Source organism: Camarhynchus parvulus, chromosome 1A, assembly GCF_901933205.1.
Source record: "Camarhynchus parvulus chromosome 1A, STF_HiC, whole genome shotgun sequence".
Taxonomy (NCBI): Eukaryota; Metazoa; Chordata; class Aves; order Passeriformes; family Thraupidae; genus Camarhynchus; species Camarhynchus parvulus.
In genome coordinates this window covers 70,287,400-70,309,779 of record NC_044586.1, presented here as the reverse complement: position 1 = coordinate 70,309,779, position 22,380 = coordinate 70,287,400, and the positions used below count along the sequence as shown (strand labels likewise).

The 22,380-nt window shown below is 61.4% G+C and overlaps 1 protein-coding gene across 1 annotated transcript; it reads right to left on the bottom strand.

The window, feature by feature from the left end:
• Positions 1-5,711: 5,711 nt before the first annotated feature.
• On the bottom strand, positions 5,712-22,380 carry DENND6B (DENN domain containing 6B). Its single transcript, XM_030960873.1, has 20 exons — positions 22,243-22,380; positions 18,192-18,230; positions 18,072-18,114; positions 17,270-17,382; positions 15,794-15,874; positions 14,656-14,761; positions 14,154-14,233; positions 13,925-13,987; positions 13,261-13,316; positions 12,489-12,611; positions 11,880-11,975; positions 11,711-11,805; positions 10,145-10,210; positions 9,962-10,026; positions 8,887-8,976; positions 8,581-8,634; positions 8,139-8,248; positions 7,375-7,477; positions 6,802-6,876; positions 5,712-6,455 (listed from the first exon to the last, which is right to left on the bottom strand). The coding sequence occupies exons 1-20, from the start codon at positions 22,378-22,380 to the stop codon at positions 6,333-6,335; spliced, it is 1,719 nt and encodes a 572-aa protein (XP_030816733.1). The 3' UTR covers positions 5,712-6,332.

Here is a 22,380-nt window from a genome sequence, read left to right as displayed (position 1 = left end):
CGCGGCCGTGTCCCACAGCTGGGCGTGGGGCGAGCCCGGGCAGCAGCGGGAGCCGCTTCCAGCTCCCTTTCCATCCATCCCGGGCTGCGGCCGGGAGGCTCCGGGCTCCGGCCATGGCCAGAGCGCAGGAACAGCCCGCGGCTCTCTCGGATATCCAGGTAAAGGCGTGCGGGGCGCTCCGGGAGAGGCTCAGCTGAGCGCTGCGTTCCCATTCCAGCAAAGCCTGCCCGAGGGGTTGGGCCAGCGCTTTGGGGACACCAGCGGGGCAGGGTGACAGCCGGGCCGGGCTTTCGCTGGGGCCGCAGCGGCTCTTCCCTGGCTCCTGCCCCGCTCTGCCCGGCGCTCTCCCGGGCCCGGGATCCGCCCGGCTCCGGCGGCCGCTCCGGTTCCAGAGGCGCCGTCGGGAGCCGCTCCGGTTCCTCCGCGGGCGGGACGCGGCTTCTCGGCGCTCCCCAGCCCCGGGTGAGGGAAACCTGGGAGGCGATCCCAGCGGGAAAACTCGGGAGAAGAAGCAGGGAAACCCCTCCATGTGCAGCCACCGCAGAGGGGCTGCTGTGGAACCGGCCCTGCCCCTCCGCTGCCCCCGAAACGCCTTTGCTGCGGTTCCTGGGCACGACTTCGGCCAGGGGTGGCCGAGGGACAGAGTCCGGCCGTGCCCAGGGTCCCACGTCGCACCCCCGTGCGGGCTCGGGGTGGCCCCGCTCCCGGCCGGCCGAGCCCGCGCTCCCTCCGCGCCTCCCGCAGGTCCTGGTGCTGGCGGGCGTCACCCTCCCGGCCGCGCTGCTCAGGTGCGTCCTGTCCTGTCCCTGTCCCTGTGCCTCGCCCGGGGCTGGCACCTGGCGCTGGCAGCGGCTCGGCGGCACATTCATCACCCGCCCCGTCCCCTGCAGCCTCCTGGGCAGCGGATCCGTCCTCGCTGTCACGTCCTGGCAGGGGCGCTGCTGCCACATCCAGGTGAGTGTCACCAGCTTGTGGTGATGTCACTGCTGCCACATCCAGGTGAGTGCCACCAGCTTGTGGCAATTTCACTGCTGCCGCATCCAGGTGAGTGCCACCGGCTTGTGGCGGTGTCACTGCTCCACATCCAGGTGAGTGCCATCGGCTTGTAGCGGTGTCACTGCTGCCACATCCAGGTGAGTGTCATCGGCTCCCAGGGACACAGGGCTGGGTCTGGCCCCAGCTAAGCCCGAGTCAAAGCCGAGCCAACCCCGGGTTTAAAGCCCCGGGCAGGGGACAGGAGGTGCAGGACGCCCCACACCCGCCCCGGCCCCAGGAGCCGCCGGGCCCAGCCCGGGAAGGGCCGCGGGAGCTGCCGGGGAACGCGGCCGCTGCCGGCAGAGCTAACGCGGTGCCCTGTCCCCAGCTGCGCCCCCTGTTCCTCCTGGCCCTGGCAGATTTCCTGGGTGCCACCGCGCTGCTGGGCACGGGAACCATCCCGCTGCTGCCGGCCCCGCTCTCCGTGCCCGCCTACGCCGCCTGCCCCTACGGGCGGATGCTGACCACGGTAAGGGGACGCTGCTGGGGACAGCTGAGGCTGGCGTGTCCTGGGGACACTGTCCTGGGGTCCGTTCCTCGGGGTGGGCACCGGGACAGGTCTGCCGGGGCCGGGGTGTGGAGCACGAGGAGGGATCGGCCGGGGGCAATGGCGGTGTCGGGGGCAGAGGGAGGGTGCAAGGAGCCCTGGCGGCGCTGGACACAGCACGATCCCCGGTCCCTTTCCCTCGCCTCTCTCTGCCAGACCTCCTACGCCGTCTCGTTCCTCATGGTCGTTGTTTACGCGTACGAGTCGCACCGCACCGTCCTCGGGGGGCGAGCCCGGCCCCCGGCAGCGCTGCAGGTCCGAGCCCGGCCCGGGCACAGCCGGGAATCGCCCTGGGCACACGCGGCGCTGTCAGGGCAAGGGAGCAGCGGGGCGGTCCAGGGCAGCCCCTTTGCCCGGGAGTTCGGGGTTCCGCAGGTCCTGGCGGAGCGGGGCGGTCCAGGGCAGCCCCTTTGCCCGGGAATTCGGGGTTCCCCCGGTCCGGGCGGGGCGGACCCTCGGCTGCGGCCGCCCCTCAGCCCCGGCTCACGGCGGTTCCCCGCAGGAGCGGAGCCGCTGCCTGGAGAGCGCCTGGCAGGGGATTCCCTACGCGCTGGCCTGGTAGGTGCCCGCTGCCAGCCCCGGAGCGCCCGGGCCGTGCCGGGCTGGCCCGGGGCTCTCACCCGTCCCTCGGCCCTTGCCCAGGCTGGTGCCCGCGCTGACGCTCCTGGTGCAGCTGCTCGCCCGCGGCGCCTCCGCCGCCGACATCGCGCCCGTGGCGCCCTGGGCCGGCTCCAACGACACCTTCAGCCTTTACTGCTCCAGGTAGGGCCCTTCGCCCCCCGCCCTGCCCGGGGCAGCCCCCGGGACACCGGGCGAGGCTTTGGGACCTCCAGCACCGCTCTGTCCCTGCAGCTGCCTCCTCCTGATCCACCCGAACCGGGACATCTGCTCCCAGGTGGGCGCTGCCCCTCCCTCGCTGCCCCCCACCCGCTCTCCCTGCGGGGCCGGGGGGCTCCGGGGGGCTCCGGGGCCCGGCCCCGCTCATTCCTGCTGCCTCCCAGACCGGCGGGGGCAAGAACGCGGGGCTGGAGGAGAAAATCATCTTCCTGCTCTACCTGCTGCTGGTGCTCGGCTGCTGCTCGGTGAGGTCCCGGCCCTGGGGGAGGCACGGGGGTCCCCAGCGCCGCGCTGACCCCCGCCCGCCCCCAGCTCCTGTACCGGCGGGTGCGGCTCCGCTGCCGGGGCCGCGCGGCGCTGCCGCTGCTCAGCCTGGACCGGGACGGCGGCTTCGGGGGCAGGAGCGGCCGCAGCGTCAGCAAAGCCTTGCTGTGCTTCCAGCTGGTTTTCCTGCTCTGCTGGACGCCAGGCAAGGCCGGGGGGGTGTCCCCAGCTCCCCCAACCCTGCAGGGTCACACTGAAGGTGTCCCCAGCTCCCCCAGCCCTGCAGGGTCACCCTGGGGGTGTCCCCAGCTCCCCCAGCCCTGCAGGGTCACACTGATGCTGTCCCCAGCCCTGCAGGGTCACACTGATGCTGTCCCCAGCCCTGCAGGGTCACCCTGGGGGTGTCCCCAGCTCCCCCAGCCCTGCAGGGTCACCCTGGGGGTGTCCCCAGCTCCCCCAGCCCTGCAGGGTGACACTGAGGCTGTCCCCAGCCCTGCAGGGTCACACTGAAGGTGTCCCCAGCCCTGCAGGGTCACACTGATGCTGTCCCCAGCTCCCCCAGCCCTGCAGGGTCACACTGAGGCTGTCCCACAGCCCCCAGCCCTGCAGGGTCACACTGAGGCTGTCCCCAGCCCTGCAGGGTCACACTGAGGCTGTCCCACAGCCCCCAGCCCTGCAGGGTCACACTGAGGCTGTCCCCAGCCCTGCAGGGTCACACTGAGGCTGTCCCCAGCCCTGCAGGGTCACACTGAGGGTGTCCCCAGCCCTGCAGGGTCACAATGAGGCTGTCCCCAGCTCCCCCAGCCCTGCAGGGGCACAGTGGGGGTGTCCCACCAAGGAATGTCCTTCTGTGTCTCACCCACAGCCTTCCTCCTCACCATCCTCTCCTTCACCAGCATCAGCCCTGCCTCGCTCTTTGTGCTCTACGTGTCCACAGTGAGTAAAGCTCCTTTTCCAGGGTTCCCAGGCTGGACATTTGTCCCCATCCCATGTGGGAGCTGTGACAGCCCTTAGGGACACCCCAGGCAGGGTGAGGACACAGCCCTGGGCCCAGCGTGGCTCTTCCCACTGGATTTTGAGTTTGGATTTGGGTTGGGATTTCCCCCTTTGGCTTTTCCCGGGGGCTGGACACGCTTTAATTGGCCACACCAAGAGGAAAGTCCCCCCCCCCGTGTCCTGTGCCACCCTGCCTGGGCTGTGCCTGCAGGGACCGGCAGCCCTGACCTCTGTCCCTGTGTCCCCAGGCCCTGAGCGTGTCCCTGCAGGGCTTCCTGCACAGCCTGGTCTACGGCTGGATGAGGGAGAACTTCCGACGGGAGGTGCTGGCCCGGAGCCTCTCCCTGCAGAGCCCCGGGCGGCTCAAGGCTTTCTACGACGACTCCCTGGGGGCTGCTCCCTGAGCTCCCACCTCCTCCATTCCCTGAGCTCCCACCTCATCCATTCCCTGGGGGCTGCTCCCTGAGCTCCCACCTCATCCACTCCCTGAGCTCCCACCTCATCCCTTCCCTGGGGGCTGCTCCCTGAGCTCCCACCTCATCCATTCCCTGAGCTCCCACCTCCTCCATTCCCTGAGCTCCCACCTCCTCCATTCCCTGAGCTCCCACCTCATCCATTCCCTGAGCTCCCACCTCATCCACTCCCTGAGCTCCCACCTCATCCACTCCCTGAGCTCCCACCTCCTCCACTCCCTGAGCTCCCACCTCATCCCTCTCCCTGGCAGCAGCCCAAAGCCCCGTGGGGATTTGCACATTCCCAGCAGCTCAGGGAATCCTGGGATGGTTTGGGTGGGAAGGGACCTTGGAGCCCCTCGAGTGCCACCTCCCACGGCTCCGTGCCCCAGTGGGATCCCCTGGATGCAGCCCCTCGTGCCTGGAGAGGTTTGGGGAGGGCACAGGTGGGGCTGGGCAGGTCCCACAGCGCTGGAGGCACCTCAGCCCCTCCCTGCTGGAGACCCCCCAACTTCCACAGATCCACAGGGATGGAGCACAGAATCCTGGAACCACTGGAGGGGCTCTGAGGTCCCTTCCCACCCAAACCATTCCAGGACTCCGGGGTATTGGGCTTGCAGGAGATGGGGTCTGGCCTCCTTGGGAGGAATGCAAAGCTAAGAACACATCCCTGAGGGAGAATTCCCGAAGGAGGAGGTTCGGGCTGTTGAGGAACAGCTACAAGAGATGGCGGAGTCCCCATCCCTAAAGGGATCTCAAAGCCCTGCTGTGGCTGTGGCACTTGGGGACACGGTCAGTGGTGGCCTTGGCAGTGCTGGGAATGGTGGGACTCGATGGGCTCCAAGGTTTTTCCAACCCCAATGTCTCTGTGCTTCTGTGATTCCGTGTCTTGGGAAGGGCAGAGGGACACACAGCCACCCCCAGTGCTGTGAACCCTCTGGAAAACCAGGATGGCCACGAGTGACCAGGAGCAGGGACAACCATTCCCCACCCAATAAACCTCCCCAGCCTCCAAACCAGGACCCAGTTTGGCTCCAGGGTTTTTTTAAAACCACGATTTCCTGCTTTACAGGAGGGTTTGGGGCCTGCACGGACACACCTGGGATGTGGAAGGATTTACACCCTCCCGAAGGATATTGCTCAGAACTCCTTACTCCAGCAGGGCAGGGGCTCTGAGACACCCAGCAGCCTCCTGCAGCTCTGCCTGGCTCCAGAGGGGAAATTCAGGAAGAGTTCAGCCCCCTCTGAACCTCCCAGCCCTGAGAATGGGCAGGGACCGATGGAAACAGCACAGCTTGCACTGGGAGCACTGGGAGCTGCCCCAGCTCAGGGCAGGAACAATCCAACAACCCCACCACGGGCAGAGGTGCTGGGTTCGACCCTCCGGGCTCCCACATTCCTCCCAAACCCTTCTTTTAGGCTAAAATTCCGTCCCTGGATGGAGCCCCTGGTGGTGCAATGCAGTTTTGGAGTACCAATGCCCCGGTCCCAGCAAACGCATTCCCGAGGCAGGAAGGGGATCCAGGCACAGGGGCTGCTCTGGAGGCAGGGGCAGAGCAGCAGGGCCCACTGCAGCTCGGCACAGGCTGTGAAATCAGCTTCTCCAGGCTTTATTGGGCAGGGGCTGGCACGAGCTCTCCCAGTGCCTCGGGCAGAGCCCCAGCCCCGCTGTGTCCCTGGAGCTCAGGCTGGGTTTTCAAGCAGAATAAATAGGATTTGGGGCCAGCTCCTCCCAGCAGCCCTTCCCAGGCCCTCCGGGGAGCTCTGATCCCTGCGGATGCTCCAGCCCCTCCTCTGGCTCTGCCCTGGAGAAACAGAGCAGCAATTGTCCATGTCCAGCACTTCCTCCTCCTGCTCCCCCGGCGGTGCAGGGGCAGGGACAGTACTGTCACCTCCTGCCCGTCCCCAGGAGCTGCCCTGAGCACAGCCCCTGCAGGGCTGCTCCTGCTTCTGCCGGGCGGGACGGGGCTGCGGGAATGCCGAGGATCCAAGCACGGGTAAGGACGGAGTGTCCGGGCGGTGCCCCTGCCCTGCCGGCGCCCCCAGGGGCCGGTGCCGCGGGACAGCCCCAGCCCAGCTCCGGGAGCGATCCCGGCTCCGCCCCGCGCTCCGAGCGCCATCCCGGCCGGCCGGGCCGGAGCTGCCCCAGCGGCTGCAGCGGGCTGGCACAGCCTGGGGAGGGTCTCCAGGAGCCCCCCGGCTCAGGGGTGGTGCAGCACAGTCTGCAGGTCCTCGGGCAGCGAGCCGATGATGGTGTCGATGTAGAGACCCACCCTCTGCAGGGTCTCGTCCTTCACGGGCAGGTGCTGGCAGCGAGCCCTCACCTGCGGGAAATGGGAATCAACACATTCCAGGGGCCTTTCCCCTCTGCCGGGCTCTGCCTGCTGCAGCTCAGGATAAAAACGGGCAGGAAACGCCCCCTGAGCCTCGGGAGGGGAAGGACTTCCCTGGATCCTCCTAATTCTGAGGGTTTCACATAAACACCAAACTTCCCTGGATCCTCCCAACTCTGAGGATTTCACACAAACACCAAACTTCCCCGAGCTTCCCAGCCCTCCAGGGAGGGAGATCAAGGTTTTCCATGGCACAGGTGTGATTTGTGCCATGGATTTCCCTCCACCCAGAGAGAGGAAGGAGTGCAGGGGGAGGGAGAGAGGGAAAGGGACTCACCAGCTTCTCCCGCAGCTTCAGCACCAGGTCCACAATCTCCACCTCGGACTTGTCCTTCATCCAGGCCACGATGTCCTAAGGAGAGAGTGGATTCCCTCAGGGACACTTCCCAAGGGATTCCCCTAAGGAAAGCCTGAAGGTGAGCAGGGGTTTCTCATTCCTGAAACAGTGACAGAGCCCCTCCAGTGCCACCATGGGCAGGGACACCTCCCACTGTCCCAGGTGCTCCAGCCCCAGTGTCCAGCCTGGCCTTGGGCACTGCCAGGGATGCAGGGGCAGCCCCAGCTGCTCTGGCAATCCCAGCCCAGCCAGGAATTCCTCATTGCCAAGATCCCATCCATGCCTGCCCTCTGGCACTGGGAGCCATTCCCTGGGTGCTGTCCCTGCAGGCCTTGGCCCCAGTCCCTCTGCAGCTCTCCTGGAGCCCCTGCAGGCCCTGCCAGGGGCTCTGAGCTCTCCCTGGAGCCTCCTCATCTCTGAGTAAACCCAGCCCTGTCCCTGTCACCCACGGCCTCACAGACACAGCCCTGTCCCTGTCCCAGCCCTGTCCTTGTCCCTGTCCCTGTCACCCACCGCCTCACAGATGGCCTCCAGGTGCAGGGCCTCGAGCTTCTGGGTCATCTCGCGGTGCCGCTGCCGGAACCAACCGTCGAAGTTGGGGGACTTGAAGAATCGCCTGTGGAGAGGTCAGGAATTGTGGAATTGTGGAACTGTGTGGTGCTGGAGCTGGCAGGGACCCACAGGGACAATCCCATCCAACAACCCCACCCTGTGACCCTGGGAAGGGGTCAAGGGGACACACCAGGACATGGGCACAGATTCCCAGAGCAGCTGGGGCTGCCCCTGCATCCCTGGCAGTGCCCAAGGCCAGGCTGGACACTGGGGCTGGAGCACCTGGGACAGTGGGAGGTGTCCCTGCCATGGCAGGGGTGGCACTGCAGGGACTCTGAGGTCTCTTCCCACCCAAACCCATTCCATAATTCTATAGTTATTGTTTCTGATCACTTTCTGGGATTTTTTCATTTTCTATCTGTGCATTTCCCATTTTCCCTCCTTGGGTGCCCAACTTCTGCATTTTTCCCACTCCTATTGCACCAAGTGTCTTCTCCATCCCAGTCAGAACGAATTATCCAGGAAAACCCTGGACCAACTGCCCTGCAGGACCTCCACTTGTTTAGAACACACAAACCCCAGGCTGGATTTGCTCTCCCTGAGCATCCTGAGTTAATCCATGGCTGAGTTCTGCAGGCCCCGCAGCTCCCACGGGGTCCCAGTGCTGGCGCGGGTTTGCTGCCCATAGGGACTGGCCCAGCTGGGGCTGGGGTCAGGATTCTCACCTGTAGAGCCCCAGCCAGTCCCCCTTGAGCACACAGGTGAGCTGGGGGCCAGCGTGCTCCAGGCTCTTCATGAAATCCTCCTGGCAGAACGGGCGGATCTGGGGGGGATTCTGCACACGGAAATCCACGTTAGTCCATGGAAATCCATAACAGAGCATCCCAAACGAAACCAGGAAAACAAGGGCTGCACTTCCAGTGGGAAAGGTGCCCAAGGCACTGAGGATAAAAACACCCCAAGGTCGATCCTCACAGGAGATTCCCAGTAATTCATCTCCTGGCAAAACCGGGAATATCTGTCCCAGGAGTTCTTTCAACTTTTTAATGACTTTTTAAAGCAGTAAACCTCCTCTTCCTTCAACGGGGGAGGTTCCCAGGAGTGTGCCCAGCACCCTGTAACCACTCCCAGTCCCAAAGGGAAGGAGGACTGGGAAGAGCATCCTACCTTCCACGGAGTGATGGCTCTCTGCAGAGGCATCAGGCTGGCCATGTAATGCTCCTAAAACAAGAAAAGATAAAAATAAAAAGTAATAACTTACAGGTGAGGAGCCTCTTGTGGTGCCCCTGGCAGTGCCCAAGGCCAGGTGGACATTGGGGTTGGGAGCACCTGGGGACAGTGGGAGGTGTCCCTGGCATGGCAGGGGGATGGGATGAGTTTAAAGGTCCTTCCCACCCAGCCCCTCCAGGGTTCCCTGCTCCAGGGTCTGTCACAGGCTCTGCTCCCCGTCCCCCCAGGTGTCCCTGCACTCACCAGAGGGATGATGAAGCTCTGGGTGAGCTCCAGGAGGTGCCTCCTCAGCAGAGCGCTCTGCACCTCCGAGGGGCGCTTCCGCTGGATGCCCTGCGGGACAGACGGGGTCACCCACAGCACAGCCGGGTCATGTGGGGTCACCCAGTGTCACCCACGGCACAGCCGGGTCACATGGGGTCACCCAGTGTCACCCATGGCACAGCTGGGTCACATGGGGTCACCCAGTGTCACCCACGCACAGCCGGGTCATGTGGGGTCATCCACGGCACAGCTGGGTCATACGGGGTCACCCAGTGTCACCCACAGCACAGCCGGGTCATGTGGGGTCACCCAGTGTCACCCACAGCACAGCCGGGTCATGTAGGGTCACCCAGTGTCATTCATAGCACAGCCGGGTCATGTGGGGTCACCCAGTGTCACCCACGGCACAGCTGGGTCACACGGGGTCACACAGGGTCACCCATAGCACAGCCGGGTCATGTGGGGGTCACCCACGGCACAGCTGGGTCATGTGGGGTCACCCAGGGTCACCCATGGCACAGCCGGGTCACCCAGGTGTCCCCTCACTGTCACACACAACCTGCAGCTCTGCAGCCACAGGAACCGGGTGCGAAACCCAGGTGTCCCCTCCACCGTCCCACACCAGATCCCCCAGCTCTGCAGCCCCAGGAACCCGAAGCTGCGATGCCAAACCCAAACCCCAGATCCCAAACCAAACTCCAGATCCCAAACTCTAGATCCCCAGATCCAGATCCCCAAACTCCAGATCCCCAGATCCAGGTCCCACAGCACAGATTCCACCCTCTACTCAAACACCTGAAAATTTCAAGTTTCACTACACACAACCTGGGTTTTTTTTTTTTTTTTTAATATAAATTATTCCCACTCAGTTTATTGTTAGCACCAGGATTTAATCCTCAATATCAAGTGGAAAGTCCTAAACTGGGCATGATGAACGGTCCCAGCATGGACTAAATCATCCCAAAGTGTAAGTTCTGCTCCTTTGGAGAGCTCTGTCTGCTCAAACTGAGCTCTTGGTTCAGTTTCCCACCAGGACAGAGTGGGAGGTGCTTACCTTCAGCAGCCTTTTGATCAGGGTTTTGTCTTTGTGAAGGAATGTTTTATAGGAAGTGTAGATTCCTGGACGGGAAAAACACGGGATCAGGAAAAATCAGGAGTCACAAATGGACACAGCTCCCTGCTGCCAAATCCCCAAGGGAAGGGTCGGTCCTGAGGGATTCCTGAGGCCTGCACCCACCTGGTTTGGTGTCCAGGGTCTTCAGCTTGGCCAGCTTCTTCACCTTCACCTGCTTGGGCAGGTCTCCTGTGACACACAGCGGGGACAATTCAGGCTCTGTCCCTTCCTGCTGGGACTGCACCTGGGGACACCCAGCCCTGCCCTTGCCCACCCTCAGAGCAACCCCAGCTCCCTTCTCTGCTGGAATTCTGGGATGAGGATGTGCTGAAAACCAGCTCCTCCTCCCCAGGGCTTCCTCAGCTTCCCAGTCAACAAAGGCGCTCGATAAAGGAGAGGAGCTTTCTCTCTCTCCCCACCTCTCTCAATTCCCTGCCCAGGAAGCTCCAGGACAGCAATTCCTGCTCCCCACACCCTGCCCCAGCTCTGCGCTCATCCTGCACATGGCCACAGCCAGAGGTGAGCTCCTGTGGCTGCTGGGCTCTCCCAGGAGAGGAAACCACTGCCAGGGCAGCTCCCTGCAGCCTCCAGCTGCTCTGCCAGCCCCACAGAGCCCTGGGCCAGCTCTCCTTCCATCCTGAGCTCCCCAAGGCTCCTGAGCTCCCCTGGCAGACACCCTGAGCTCTCCCTTCATCCTGATCTCCCTGGTGTAGGTACAGTTTGTGGTGATGGGGAGTGGGGCTGCCCCAGCCCATCCCCAGTGGCACAGCTGGGAGTGCCCAGGTGAGCAGCACTGACAGCCATGGAGTGCCCAGGTGAGCAGCACTGACAGCACTGAGCCATGGGGTGCCCAGGTGAGCAGCACTGACAGCTGTGAGCCATGGAGTGCCCAGGTGAGCAGCACTGACAGCCATGGAGTGCCCAGATGAGCAGCACTGACAGCACTGACAGCCATGGAGTGCCCAGGTGAGCAGCACTGACAGCACTGAGCCATGGAGTGCCCAGGTGAGCAGCACTGACAGCACTGACAGCCATGGAGTGCCCAGGTGAGCAGCACTGACAGCACTGAGCCATGGGGTGCCCAGGTGAGCAGCACTGAGCCATGGAGGGCCCAGGTGAGCAGCACTGACAGCTGTGAGCCATGGAGTGCCCAGGTGAGCAGCACTGACAGCACTGAGCCATGGAGTGCCCAGGTGAGCAGCACTGACAGCACTGAGCCATGGGGTGCCCAGGTGAGCAGCACTGACAGCACGGACAGCCATGGAGTGCCCAGGTGAGCAGCACTGACAGCACTGAGCCATGGGGTGCCCAGGTGTGCTGAGCAACCACCCAGGCAGCAGAGGGCACACAGGTGCACTGCATGAATGTGAGGGCATAAAAGGGTGGGGGAAAAACAGCAAGGGCAGAGGCTTTGCAGCCTTCTGAAGTGGAATGGTGTCACTCTGCATAGACAGATGCCTGAAGCCTTCTGAAGGGGTAAGGTGTTACTGTGTATGGGGGAATGATTAAAGCTTTCTGAAATTGTGTGATGATGCATTGTGTATTGTGACTGTCTTGACTGTGACACCCTGGCAGCCACCCTGGCCCCCTGAGCTGCCCCTGCAGCCACCCTGAGCTCTCCCTTCATCCTGAGCTCCCTGGGCAGCCACCCTGGCCCCCTGAGCTGCCCTGCAGCCACCCTGGGCTCACCTGACATGCGGGGCTCGCCCACCCGCAGGATGTGCGGCCAGTGCTGCAGGGTCTTGATGAAGAAGGGGTTGGTGACGCCCACGACGATGTTGGGCCTGGAAGGAGGGGACAGGCTGAGCGCTGTGGCCCTGGGTGTCCCTGAGGGGAGGTGGCAGGGCAGGGCACTCACGGGGCCTGGGTGCGCGTGGTGTATTCCTTGAACTCGCTGTCGTGGATGGTGAAGTAGGGCCGGAAATCGCAGCAGTAACGCAGCGGGGCCAGGCAGCTGCAGGGACAGGCACAGACCCATGCAGGGTCACCCCGGGCCAGCACAGGGGACAGTCCCTGCCCTGGGGCCGTGCCCATCGGCCTCCTGCCCCCCTGGCCACCCTGGCCTCGTGTCCAGCCGCTGGCACAGCACCCCCAGGGCCTTTCCCAGCTTTCCAGTCCCCCTGTCCCAGCCTGGAACGCTCCAGGGGCTTGGGCTGACCCCAGAGCAGCACCTGGCCTGGCTGAACCTCTCTGGGGAAGCTGCAGGTTTTTGGGGTTTTGTGCTAAGGCAGAGCTCTGAGCTGGGGGGAGAACAGTCCTCAGGGCTGGACCTATCAGGGGAGCTTCCTCTGTACTTCTCTCCATCCTTGATAGAAAATGAGCGTGGAATATTTGCACTTTGTCTTGCAAAGCTCCCTCGAGCACCCTAAACCCAGCCCAGGTGAGCAGCACAGAGTGCATGTGGGAGGGAAAAGCTGCCAGAATTTGCTGCCACAGCTCCCAGTCCCTCCCACCCTGGGGGTGTTACCTGGTGAGGGCCAGGACCATCTCCGAGGACATGGTTGGGGACGGTGCCATCACCACCATGGGCTCCCCCAGCAGCATCAGCTCCCACAGCATCTGGATGTGGATCAGCACTGGCTGGAAGCACCTGGGACAATGGGAACAATGACAGGGTCAGTCAGGATGGACCAGATACAGCTGTGGCCTGCAAGCCCCCCCAGGTGTGCTCCTGGCTGGGAATTTGAGATCTAGGATGGACTTCCAGCATTCCACAGGGAAATTCAGGTGCTTTCACCTGGGCTGTCACTCAGTTGTTTCATACAAGTTTAAAGGAAATGCTCTAAGCAAAGTCAGGCAATCTGTGATCAGAGTGTCATGGAATGGTTTGGGTGGGAAGGGACCTCAAAGCTCATCCAGTGCCACCCCTGCCACTCTGGGGCCTCCTCTGGGCTCTCTGCAGCAGCTCCAGGTGCTGCTGCTGTGTCCCCAGGGCTGGGGCAGCTCTGCAGCTGGGGTCTCACCTGAGGGGGCACGGGGCAGGATCCCCCCTGCCCTGCTGGGGATCAGCCCAGGGCTGGGGAGTTCTGGGCTGGGTCAGGTCCAGCTCTCACCCCCAGCCCCCCTCTGCCCCTGGGGCTGTGCAGGCACAACCCTCAGCTCAAACCCTGCCCAGAATCCCAAAGGAGTCCCTGGAATGCAGCAGTGTTTGATTGTGCACCATCCCTGTGATTTATGGGATGCTCCCAGCAGGGAGAGGGCGGCAGGTGGAGGGGAGAGGGTTGGGAGGAGCCTCTCACCTGAACAGATCCAGCTCATGAACACTGGGGAGAACCAGGGGGGCTGGTAACAGATTCTGGATGAGGAAGGGAGAAAAGGCTGTTAGTAGCTGTTAGTGAACTGTGAGGAGATGGGAGCAGCCTGGCTGGAATTGCCCCAGCCAGGCACAGGGAGCAAGGCTCACACCCTGAGGTGTGCACAGGAGCAGGGCTGGGCACAGCACTCCATCCCAAACTAATTCCTGCGCCTACAGACTAAGGAAGAGTCCCTTCTTTTCCAGATGGGAAAGGCTGCCCATGCCTGCTCCTTTGTTTTCCAGGGTTTCCTCTGGTGGGAGAGCGTTTGAGACACAGCAGAGCCAGCGGGGTTAGAGATGTGGCACCAAACCAGTGTTAGTCACAGCACAGAAAGGGAAAGGGAAGGAAACCAAACAGAGTTGAACCAAAACACTGAAATAAATTCAAAACAACTCCAGGGTGAAGGCAGGAGACCCAGCAGGGCCTGACTTCCCAGGAAAAGCAAGGGGAACAGTGAACAAAGCACCCAGAGTGGGTGCAGAGAGCCCCGAGTGATTCCAGGCAGGAGAGCCTGGCGTGGAACTGCTGAGACCACACTGATCCCAGGCCAAAGGGTTCCCAAGAGGCTTCAGGATCCAGCTCCTCCCTCCGTGCCAGCCCCTCTCACCTCCTGGTTGCACTGCTTCACTGGGCTGGAGCCTGGCTTGTCCACCCGGGATGGGATCCTCACCTGCAGGGCAAGGAGAGCAGGGATCACCCTGGGGTGGGACTGGCAGGGCAGAAAGTGCCCAGCCACCATCTCCAGCTGGAAAGGCTGTGGGGAATGTGGGGTGAGCAGGGATTTCACTCGCAGGAGCACGGAGCACAGGGCCCTTCCCGCAGGCTCAGCCCAGTACCTGGATGACAACTCCCATCACGGGCAGGTTCAGGGTCTGGCCAGGCACCGGCGGTGGCCACTGGTCGATCTCGTTGCACACTGAGGGACACAGGGAAGGGAAGAGTTTCACCCGAGGGAAAATCCAGCTCATCCTGGCATTCTGAAAGGGAATTGTTCCCTTTCCCAGCTCACACATCCCCCTGGCTTGTGGCAAACCCAGAGCTGATAGATCAGGATGAAATGACCCAGGTACAAAAGGCCTGATGGAGGTGCAGCAGATTCCTGGCTTTGGGAATACCCCACATTCCTTGGGAACACCCGACATCCAAACTGACAGCCCCATCCCCTCCCTCCCCACAATGCCTCCTTTACACCTGGTTATCCGCTTGGACAAGCAGGACAAGTTCTTCCCTGCTGGCATTTGCTCCAGAATGAAGCCATTTGGAGCATTCCAGCTGTTTTCCAGGAACCTGCTGATGCAGCCCCTCTATCCCAAGCTGGAATCCCTGTCCCCAGCTCACCTGCCTCCAGGCAGGGCTCCAGCTTGTCGAAGTATTCCGGAGCAATCAGCTGCAGCAGGCACTGGAACAGGTTCACGTAGGGAAGGCGGGACACGAGCACCAGGGACTGGGAATGGCACATTTGGGATCAGGACCCCCCTGACCCCAGCAGTGCACGTTTCTGTACTGCTTAGAGAGGAGTGAACTTAAAAAACCCAGCGTTAAACCCATGGAGCAGCTCCCAAGCAGCACTTTGGTGGAGTTCTTGCTGCCACCTGCTCGTGAGCCAGGATTTGGGAGAGCAAAGGGAATGGGAGCATGGCCTGGCAAAAGAGAAGCTGGAGAGGGAATAAAGGTCAATTGCTGGTGGGTTCAAAGCTCCCCAAAACCATTTCAGGTGGAGAAGCACAAAGGAGCGACTCCTGAAATGGGAATTGGGCAGATAAACAAAGTTAAGGAATGCTGGGTAGGACAAAGGAACTTGGAAAAACAAATCGTGTCCAGGAAGGCCTTTTTTGTTGTGATTGGGGCCTCCTTGTGAAATAAATCCCTGTTTTTTACAGCTGTCCCAACCTAGCCCCACTGGATGTTTCATTGTTACACTGGCTCTCCTCTTCCTCTAGCCATTAATGAATGCATTAATTAGGAATGCAGGAGTCATTTAAACCCCTCCTGTCCAACCCCAAACTTGGCCATTTGAATTCAAACCTCATCCAAGCGTGACAATTCCTTCCCTGAGCAATCCCACTGTTCCAGTGGAAAACTCACTGGTTTAGTGGGGATGGAAAAACTGATTTCTGCATTAGCAGGAGTCTGAAAGGAGCTCCTGGAGGTGGAGGGCACGAAGCTCAGGACACTGCTGGGACTGAGATGTCCCCATGGACCAGCACAGGACAAGGGGGAACGGCCTCAGGCTGGGCCAGGGGAGCTCAGGGTGGAATCAGCAGGAATTTCCCCATGGAAAGGGGGTCAGGCCTTGGCAGGGGCTGCACAGGGAGCTTTGGGGTGCCCATCCCTGGAGGTGTCCCAGGAATTCCTGGAGGTGGCACTCAGGGCTCTGGGCTGGGGACAAGGTGGGCACTGGGCACAGCTGGGACTCCATGGGCTGGGAGGGCTTTTCCAGCCCCAGGGATCCCGGGATTCCAGACTCAGCACTGACCTTCTGGAAGTAGCCCCTCCTCATGGAGCTGTCCTTGACCTGCCGGAAGTACACGTACCCGAAATAGTGAGCAGCCTCTCGCTGCAGGGACAGAGGGACAGGGAGGGACAGAGGGACAGGGAGGAACAGAGAGGGACAGTTAAGGACAGCCCAGCCCCACTGCCACCAACCCCTCCTGAGCCACCCCCCTGCTCTGACACCTCCCAGCCCTCCAAGAGAGCTTTCCAGGGGACACAGGGAGAGACACAAGTGGAGCCCGGCTGGGGGTGCTCACATGGAGAGGGAGATTCCAGGGAGAGCTCAGAGCTAAAGGGGCTCCAGGAGAGCTGGAGAGAGACTGGGGACAAGGGGAGGAGGGACAGCACACAGGCAATGGCTCCCACTGCCAGAGGGCAGGCATGGATGGGATCTTGGGAATTAGGAATTCCTGACCCTGGAATAGAATTCCCAGAGGAAAATCTGGGGCTGCCCCTGGATCCCTGGCAGCATCCAAGGCCAGGCTGGACACTGGAGCTGGGAGCAGCCTGGGACAGTGGGAGGTGTCCCTGCTTCAGTTCCCTCTCCCAGCATTGCCAGGATCCCCCTGCTTCAGTCCCTTCTCCCAAAATAACGGAGGTCTCCCAAATTCAGTTCCCTCTCCCAGTGGAACTGGGGTCTCCCTAATTCTGGTCCACCTCCCGAAGTAGCTGGGGGTCCCCCTGACTCAGTTCAGTTCCCTCTCTCCGATTCAATTCACTCTTTGATCCCCCTGACCTAATTCCCTGTCAAAGCAGTTCCCTGTCCCCTGATCCAATCCCACCTTTGATCCCATTCCCTGTCCCAGCAGTTCCCCGTCCCCTGATCCCATTCCCTGTCCCAGCAGTTCCCTGTCCCTGATCCAGTCCCACCTTTGATCCCCTGATCCCATTCCCTGTCTCAGCAGTTCCCTGTCCCCTGATCCCATTCCCTGTCCCAGCAGTTCCCCGTCCCCTGATCCCATTCCCTGTCCCAGTAGTTCCCTGTCCCTGATCCAGTGCCACCTTTGATCCCCTGATCCCATTCCCTGTTCCAGCAGTTCCCTGTCCCCTGATCCCATTCCCTGTCCCAGCAGTTCCCCGTCCCCTGATCCCATTCCCTGTCCCAGTAGTTCCCTGTCCCTGATCCAGTGCCACCTTTGATCCCCTGATCCCATTCCCTGTTCCAGCAGTTCCCTGTCCCTGATCCAGTCCCACCTTTGATCCCCTGATCCCATTCCCTGTCCCAGCAGTTCCCCGTCCCCTGATCCCATTCCCTGTGTCAACAGTTCCCCCTGATCCCATTCCCTGTCCCAGCAGTTCCCTGCCCTGCTCTCCCTCCCAGTGGGCACAGAAGGAAATCCCTGTGCTGAACCGCTCTTGTCTCACAATTCCCACAGCCAAGAAAAGGAGGATTTTCCGCAGGGACCCCAAATCCACGGCATCCTTGGCTTTCCCCGGCAGTGAGAGGGCCAGGACCCACCTGCAGCGTGAGCGGCGCCTCCCGGTTGTAGCGGCCATCATCCTGGAACGGGGAGCTCCGGGAGCCGCCGGCCTGGCGCAGCCGGAAGCTGAACTGCGTGTCCCCGAGGCCACCTGGGACAGAGACAGCACACAGGGACAGTGGCAGGAATGGCAGAATGGGACAGGCTACGGGGAAATCCAGCAGGGAATGGGGACGGACAGGGGAGAAACCAAAGCAGAGAAATCCAAAAGGGGAGGCAAAGGGAACAAGGAAGTGAAATGGAAATGGAACTATAGGAAAAAGCCTTTCCCTGGCAGGGCGGGCAGGCCCTGGCACAGGTGCCCAGAGCAGCTGGGGCTGCCCTGCATCCCTTGCAATGTCCCAGGCCAGGCTGGACACTGGGGCTGGAGCACCTGGGCCAGTGGGAGGTGTCCCTGCCATGGCAGGGGTGGCACTGCAGGGGCTCTGGGGTCCCTTCCCACCCAAACCGTTCCAGGATTCCATGAAAATGCAGAAACCCAACCCTTAAAGCCCCAGGGCCTGGCTGGATGAGCAGATTTATTTCTCATTGTCCCTTTGTGAAGTATAAACTCAGGTTTGGGAACATTTCTGCTGGAAGTGTCCCCTCTCCTGCTCCCAAACACAGGCATGTGACAGCTGCCACCCCTCCTGGCCACATTGGGAATTCCCTTGGAGCACAGGTTCCCACCCAGCAGAGCACGGCGGCTCTGGCCCAGCTCCCTGCAGTCCCCTCGGCCCTGCTGCACCCCAGGGACTGTCCTTCCACCTGGGACACTTCTGTCACCCCCGAGTCACCCACCTGAGTAGGAGTCTGGGAAGGACAGGTAGCAGATGCTCGTTTTCTGCAAAAAAACAACACCCAGTGAGACCCCCAAGAGCGGCTGGCAAAGGAGGGAGGAGGGGAAGGAAGGGTGGTTACCTCCTTCTCGGTGAGCCTGAAGTCGTGGGGATACACCAGCTGTGGAGAGAGCAGAGCCTGTCAGCCCCTGTGCCCACAGCTCCACACACAACATCTACTCCCTGACCCCAACAGAGCCCACGGGACAGCACCTGGGATGATTTAAACTCTGAACCTGTCTTTGAACCCGGCTTTATTTGCATTTCTGGACAGACCCAAAGGCTCCTGGTTTAGATTTATTCCTGGGAGCTGATGGCCAAGTGAATGAACAGCCCCAAATCCTCTGGGAGCATTCCAGATGTGCAAACATCTGTTCTGTCAGGAGCAGGACAGGACACACAGGAGGGACAGGGTGGAGAAGGAGCTGGGAAAGAGCAGGGGGGTGTGGGGGGATCACTGCAGGGGGGCACTGGGAGGGCTCAACAGCCACGGCTGAGACAAACCCCACAGGGAGGAACCCTATAACCTGGGTTTGATAACCTTGGAGGGCTTCTCCAGCCTGACTCTGTGCTTCTCATAACGCATGGAGACCACAGAGTCAGGGAATCCTGGAATGGTTGGGGTTGGAGAGGACCCCAGAGCCCCTGCAGTGCCACCCCTGCCATGGCAGGGACACCTCCCACTGTCCCAGGTGCTCCAGCCCCAGTGCCCAGCCTGGCCTTGGGCACTGCCAGGGATGCAGGGGCAGCCCCAGCTGCTCTGGCAATCCCAGCCCAGCCAGGAATTCCTCATTGCCAAGATGCCATCCATGCCTGCCCTCTGGCAGTGGGAGCCATTCCCTGGGTGCTGTCCCTGCAGGCCTTGGCCCCAGTCCCTCTGCAGCTCTCCTGGAGCCCCTGCAGGCCCTGCCAGGGGCTCTGAGCTCTCCCTGGATCCTTCTCCCCTCCAGGTGAGCACCCCCAGCTCTCCCAGCCTGGCTCCCTGGGAACTGAGGGGCTCCAGCCCTGGAGCAGCTCCGGGGCCTCTCTGGGCTCTCTCCAGGTGCTGCTGCTGTGTCCCCAGGGCTGGGGCAGCTCTGCAGGTGGGGTCTCACACGGGTGGGTCCCGAGGAGAAGGATCCCACAGAGCCCCTGCGGAAGCGCAGGAATTGCAGCGGAGCAGCAGGAGCCGGCACGGGCCGGGCTGAGCTGGAGCTCCCGTGTCAGCCTCGGGAGCTGTGCTCCAGAAGCAGCTGCTGCTCCAGCCAGGAGCTCCCTCAGCGCCTGACTCTCCTCTCCAGGCTATAAATAGCCCGGGTGGCCCCGTGCAAGGGGCTGGACGTTCACCCAGCTCCGACAATGCCCGCGGATCCCTTGGCCAGCCAAATTCCCAATTAACAGCGCTGCTGATGAGCCCTGCTGAGAGCTGAGCTGAGAGAGAACGGCCACCAAAATCCCGAGGCAAAATGATCCCCGAGCAGCTCCAGGGACCTCAGCGAGGAGAGGGAGGGCTGCGATTGTCCCAGGGCATCCATCACCTCCCTGCTCCCCTCGCTCTGTGCCAGGACCCCAACACTTCCCTGTGGTTGGGACTAATGAACCCCCACCCCAACATTCATCCTGTTAGTTCCCAGGGAATGGTGGCCAGGCCAGGGAGCCCTGGACAGCTGATCCTGGTCCATCAGGAGCCTGTGAATCCCAGGAATTGTGCTTTCCTCAACATTTGCTGCCTAATTCAGAGCAGGACCTGGGACAAGGCTTCTGCTTCTCCTGCTGGATTTGAGGGGGGCTTTGCCAGAGAATGGTTGGAAAATCAGGTTTTAACCTCCAGGGCTGGAATTTATTATCTCAGAGGTCTTTGCCAACCTTAATCCCTCATCTCTGCTTCCCCTTCACTTTAACTCTGCTGTTTCTCTATGTTTGGGGTGCAGGGAAATCACCAAATATCCAAAAGTTCGAAACTTCAAATCCAGGCCAAAAGGAATCTGAGTCACCATAACTTTTCAAAAGCCAAAAAAAGGCAAATGGAAAGGATATTTGGATGTGTAGAAGTCCCTGGATGTCTCCAGAGCAGCCCAAAAGGGCTTCAATCACATCCTAAAGTGTTTATTTGATTATCTGAAGGTGGAGGAGCCAGAAACAGGAATTCTATTTAATTCTGCCTTGATTTGGGTTTGTGGGAATCGCTGAATTCCAGGATCTTTGGGCTCTCCCTCAGAGCATTCTGGATTTCTGAATCTCCCAGAGCTGAATTTCAGGGACCCTCCAGGTTTGTACCCACAGAGACCCCCGGGTTTGTATGGCCAGACCCCCTAAATTGGTACCCCCAGAGCCCCCCAGGCTCCCACAGCTTCCTTCTTCCTGGCTTCCCTTCCCATGTCTCATCCCTGCTCCCTCCCCTTCCCTCTGGGACAAAAATCCACACTGTTTTTCCAAAGGAAGGGGGACAGTGGGGCTGTGTCATCCCCACTGACACGTTCCCAGTTTTCCTAAGTCATTTGTGCCACATAAGGAACATTTTCCCACTGAAACTTATACAGGCAAAGAGAGGAAAGTTCCTTTCCAGGGATGAACAAACTACATTCCTGCATCCCTCATCCACAAAGGCAGACAGGTGAGAACCCACCTTTACACATCAAAACACAACTACAAAGTGTTGAATTCGCCATGTTAATTATTATCCCAGTATTCCTCCCTTTCTTGGGGTATTTCAGGCCTGGTTTTGCAGTAAAAAGGATCAAACAGGTGAAACTCGGGTCTGGAGGAGATTTTTTTATTGACTTTGAGGCTTCAGGGAAAGAAACAAGTGTTCAAGGCAAGGGAGCGGCAACAAGGTGGAGCTGGTTCCTCCTGCTTCCCATTCCCTTTGGAAGCTCCAGCATTTAAAACTGGGAAGGCTGAATTCTCTGAAAACCAGAGCAATCTCCCTAAAAAGGGCAGAGCAAGGAGTGACTCCCACAACCACACAAGAAATAAGAAGGAATTTGAGGTGATGCCTCAGGTTCAGACAAACCCACACTTCCCTGCTTTCCTCAGAGAGCAGCCCCTGAGGAGCCCAGCTCCCCCCAGACCCCCCTGCAGGACCAGCACTGCACATTCCAGGGAACTGGGAACAGCTGTCCAGCCCTTCCTGCCCCAATCCCACCCCTCGGGCCCCACAAGGGGCTCAGCCCTGCTCCAACCCAGCCAGGCAACTTCCCTTCCCTGGGAATCCTGCACGGACACCTCCCTGCGCTGGCTGCTGGGAATGTGTGTCTTTGGAATCCTGGAAATGTTGGGAAGGGATCTCAGAGCCCCTGCAGTGCCACCCCTGCCATGGCAGGGACACCTCCCACTGGCCCAGGTGCTCCAGCCCCAGTGTCCAGCCTGGCCTTGGGCACTTGCCAGGGATGCAGGGGCAGCCCCAGCTGCTCTGGCAATCCCAGCCCAGCCAGGAATTCCTCATTGCCAAGATCCCATCCATGCCTGCCCTCTGGCAGTGGGAGCCATTCCCTGGGTGCTGTCCCTGCAGGCCTTGGCCCCAGTCCCTCTGCAGCTCTCCTGGAGCCCCTGCAGGCCCTGCCAGGGGCTCTGAGCTCTCCCTGGATCCTTCCCTTCCCTCCCAGCCGGGCTCCATGGGACGTGTCACCCCGGGCAGCTTTTATCCCATGACGAGGATCCATAAAGGTCTCTTGGATGCTGCCCTGGCCCCTCCCTGCCCTGTGCACCCCTCACCCCAAATCTCTGCTCGGGCCCCCCTCCCCTCCCTGTTTGCTGTCCTCACCCCAACCCTGATCCTCCTGTCCACACCCCCAGCCGTGATCCCGCTTTCCCCTGTCCATTCCCAATCCTGCTTCTCCCTCTCCATTCCCAATCCCCTCCGTCCCCATCCCTAATTCCCTTTCCACTCCGCCATCCCTGACTCCCTCTTTCCCCATCCCTGCTCCCTCCACACCCCCAGTCCCTGACTCCCCTTGTCACCTCCCTGTTCCCGATTCCCTCTCCCGATTCCCGCCCCTCAACCCCAATCCCTGATTCCCCCTTCTCTCTCCCAACTCCAGCCCCTCAGCCCAATCCGTGATTCCCCGTTCCACCTCCCCATTCCCGCTCCCCTCCTCTCCATCCCGGCCGTGTCCCCCGCTCCCTGAGGCGGGGTGCCCGTGCCCGTGGCGCACCTCCATGGCCTGTCCCAGCTCCAGGTCGAAGGTCACCACACACACGCAGTCGATCCATGCGGCGAAGCGGCCCCAGGGCAGCGGGGAGGCGGCGGCGGCGCGGCGGGGCCGCGGCCCGGCCCGGCTCAGCGCGTCCAT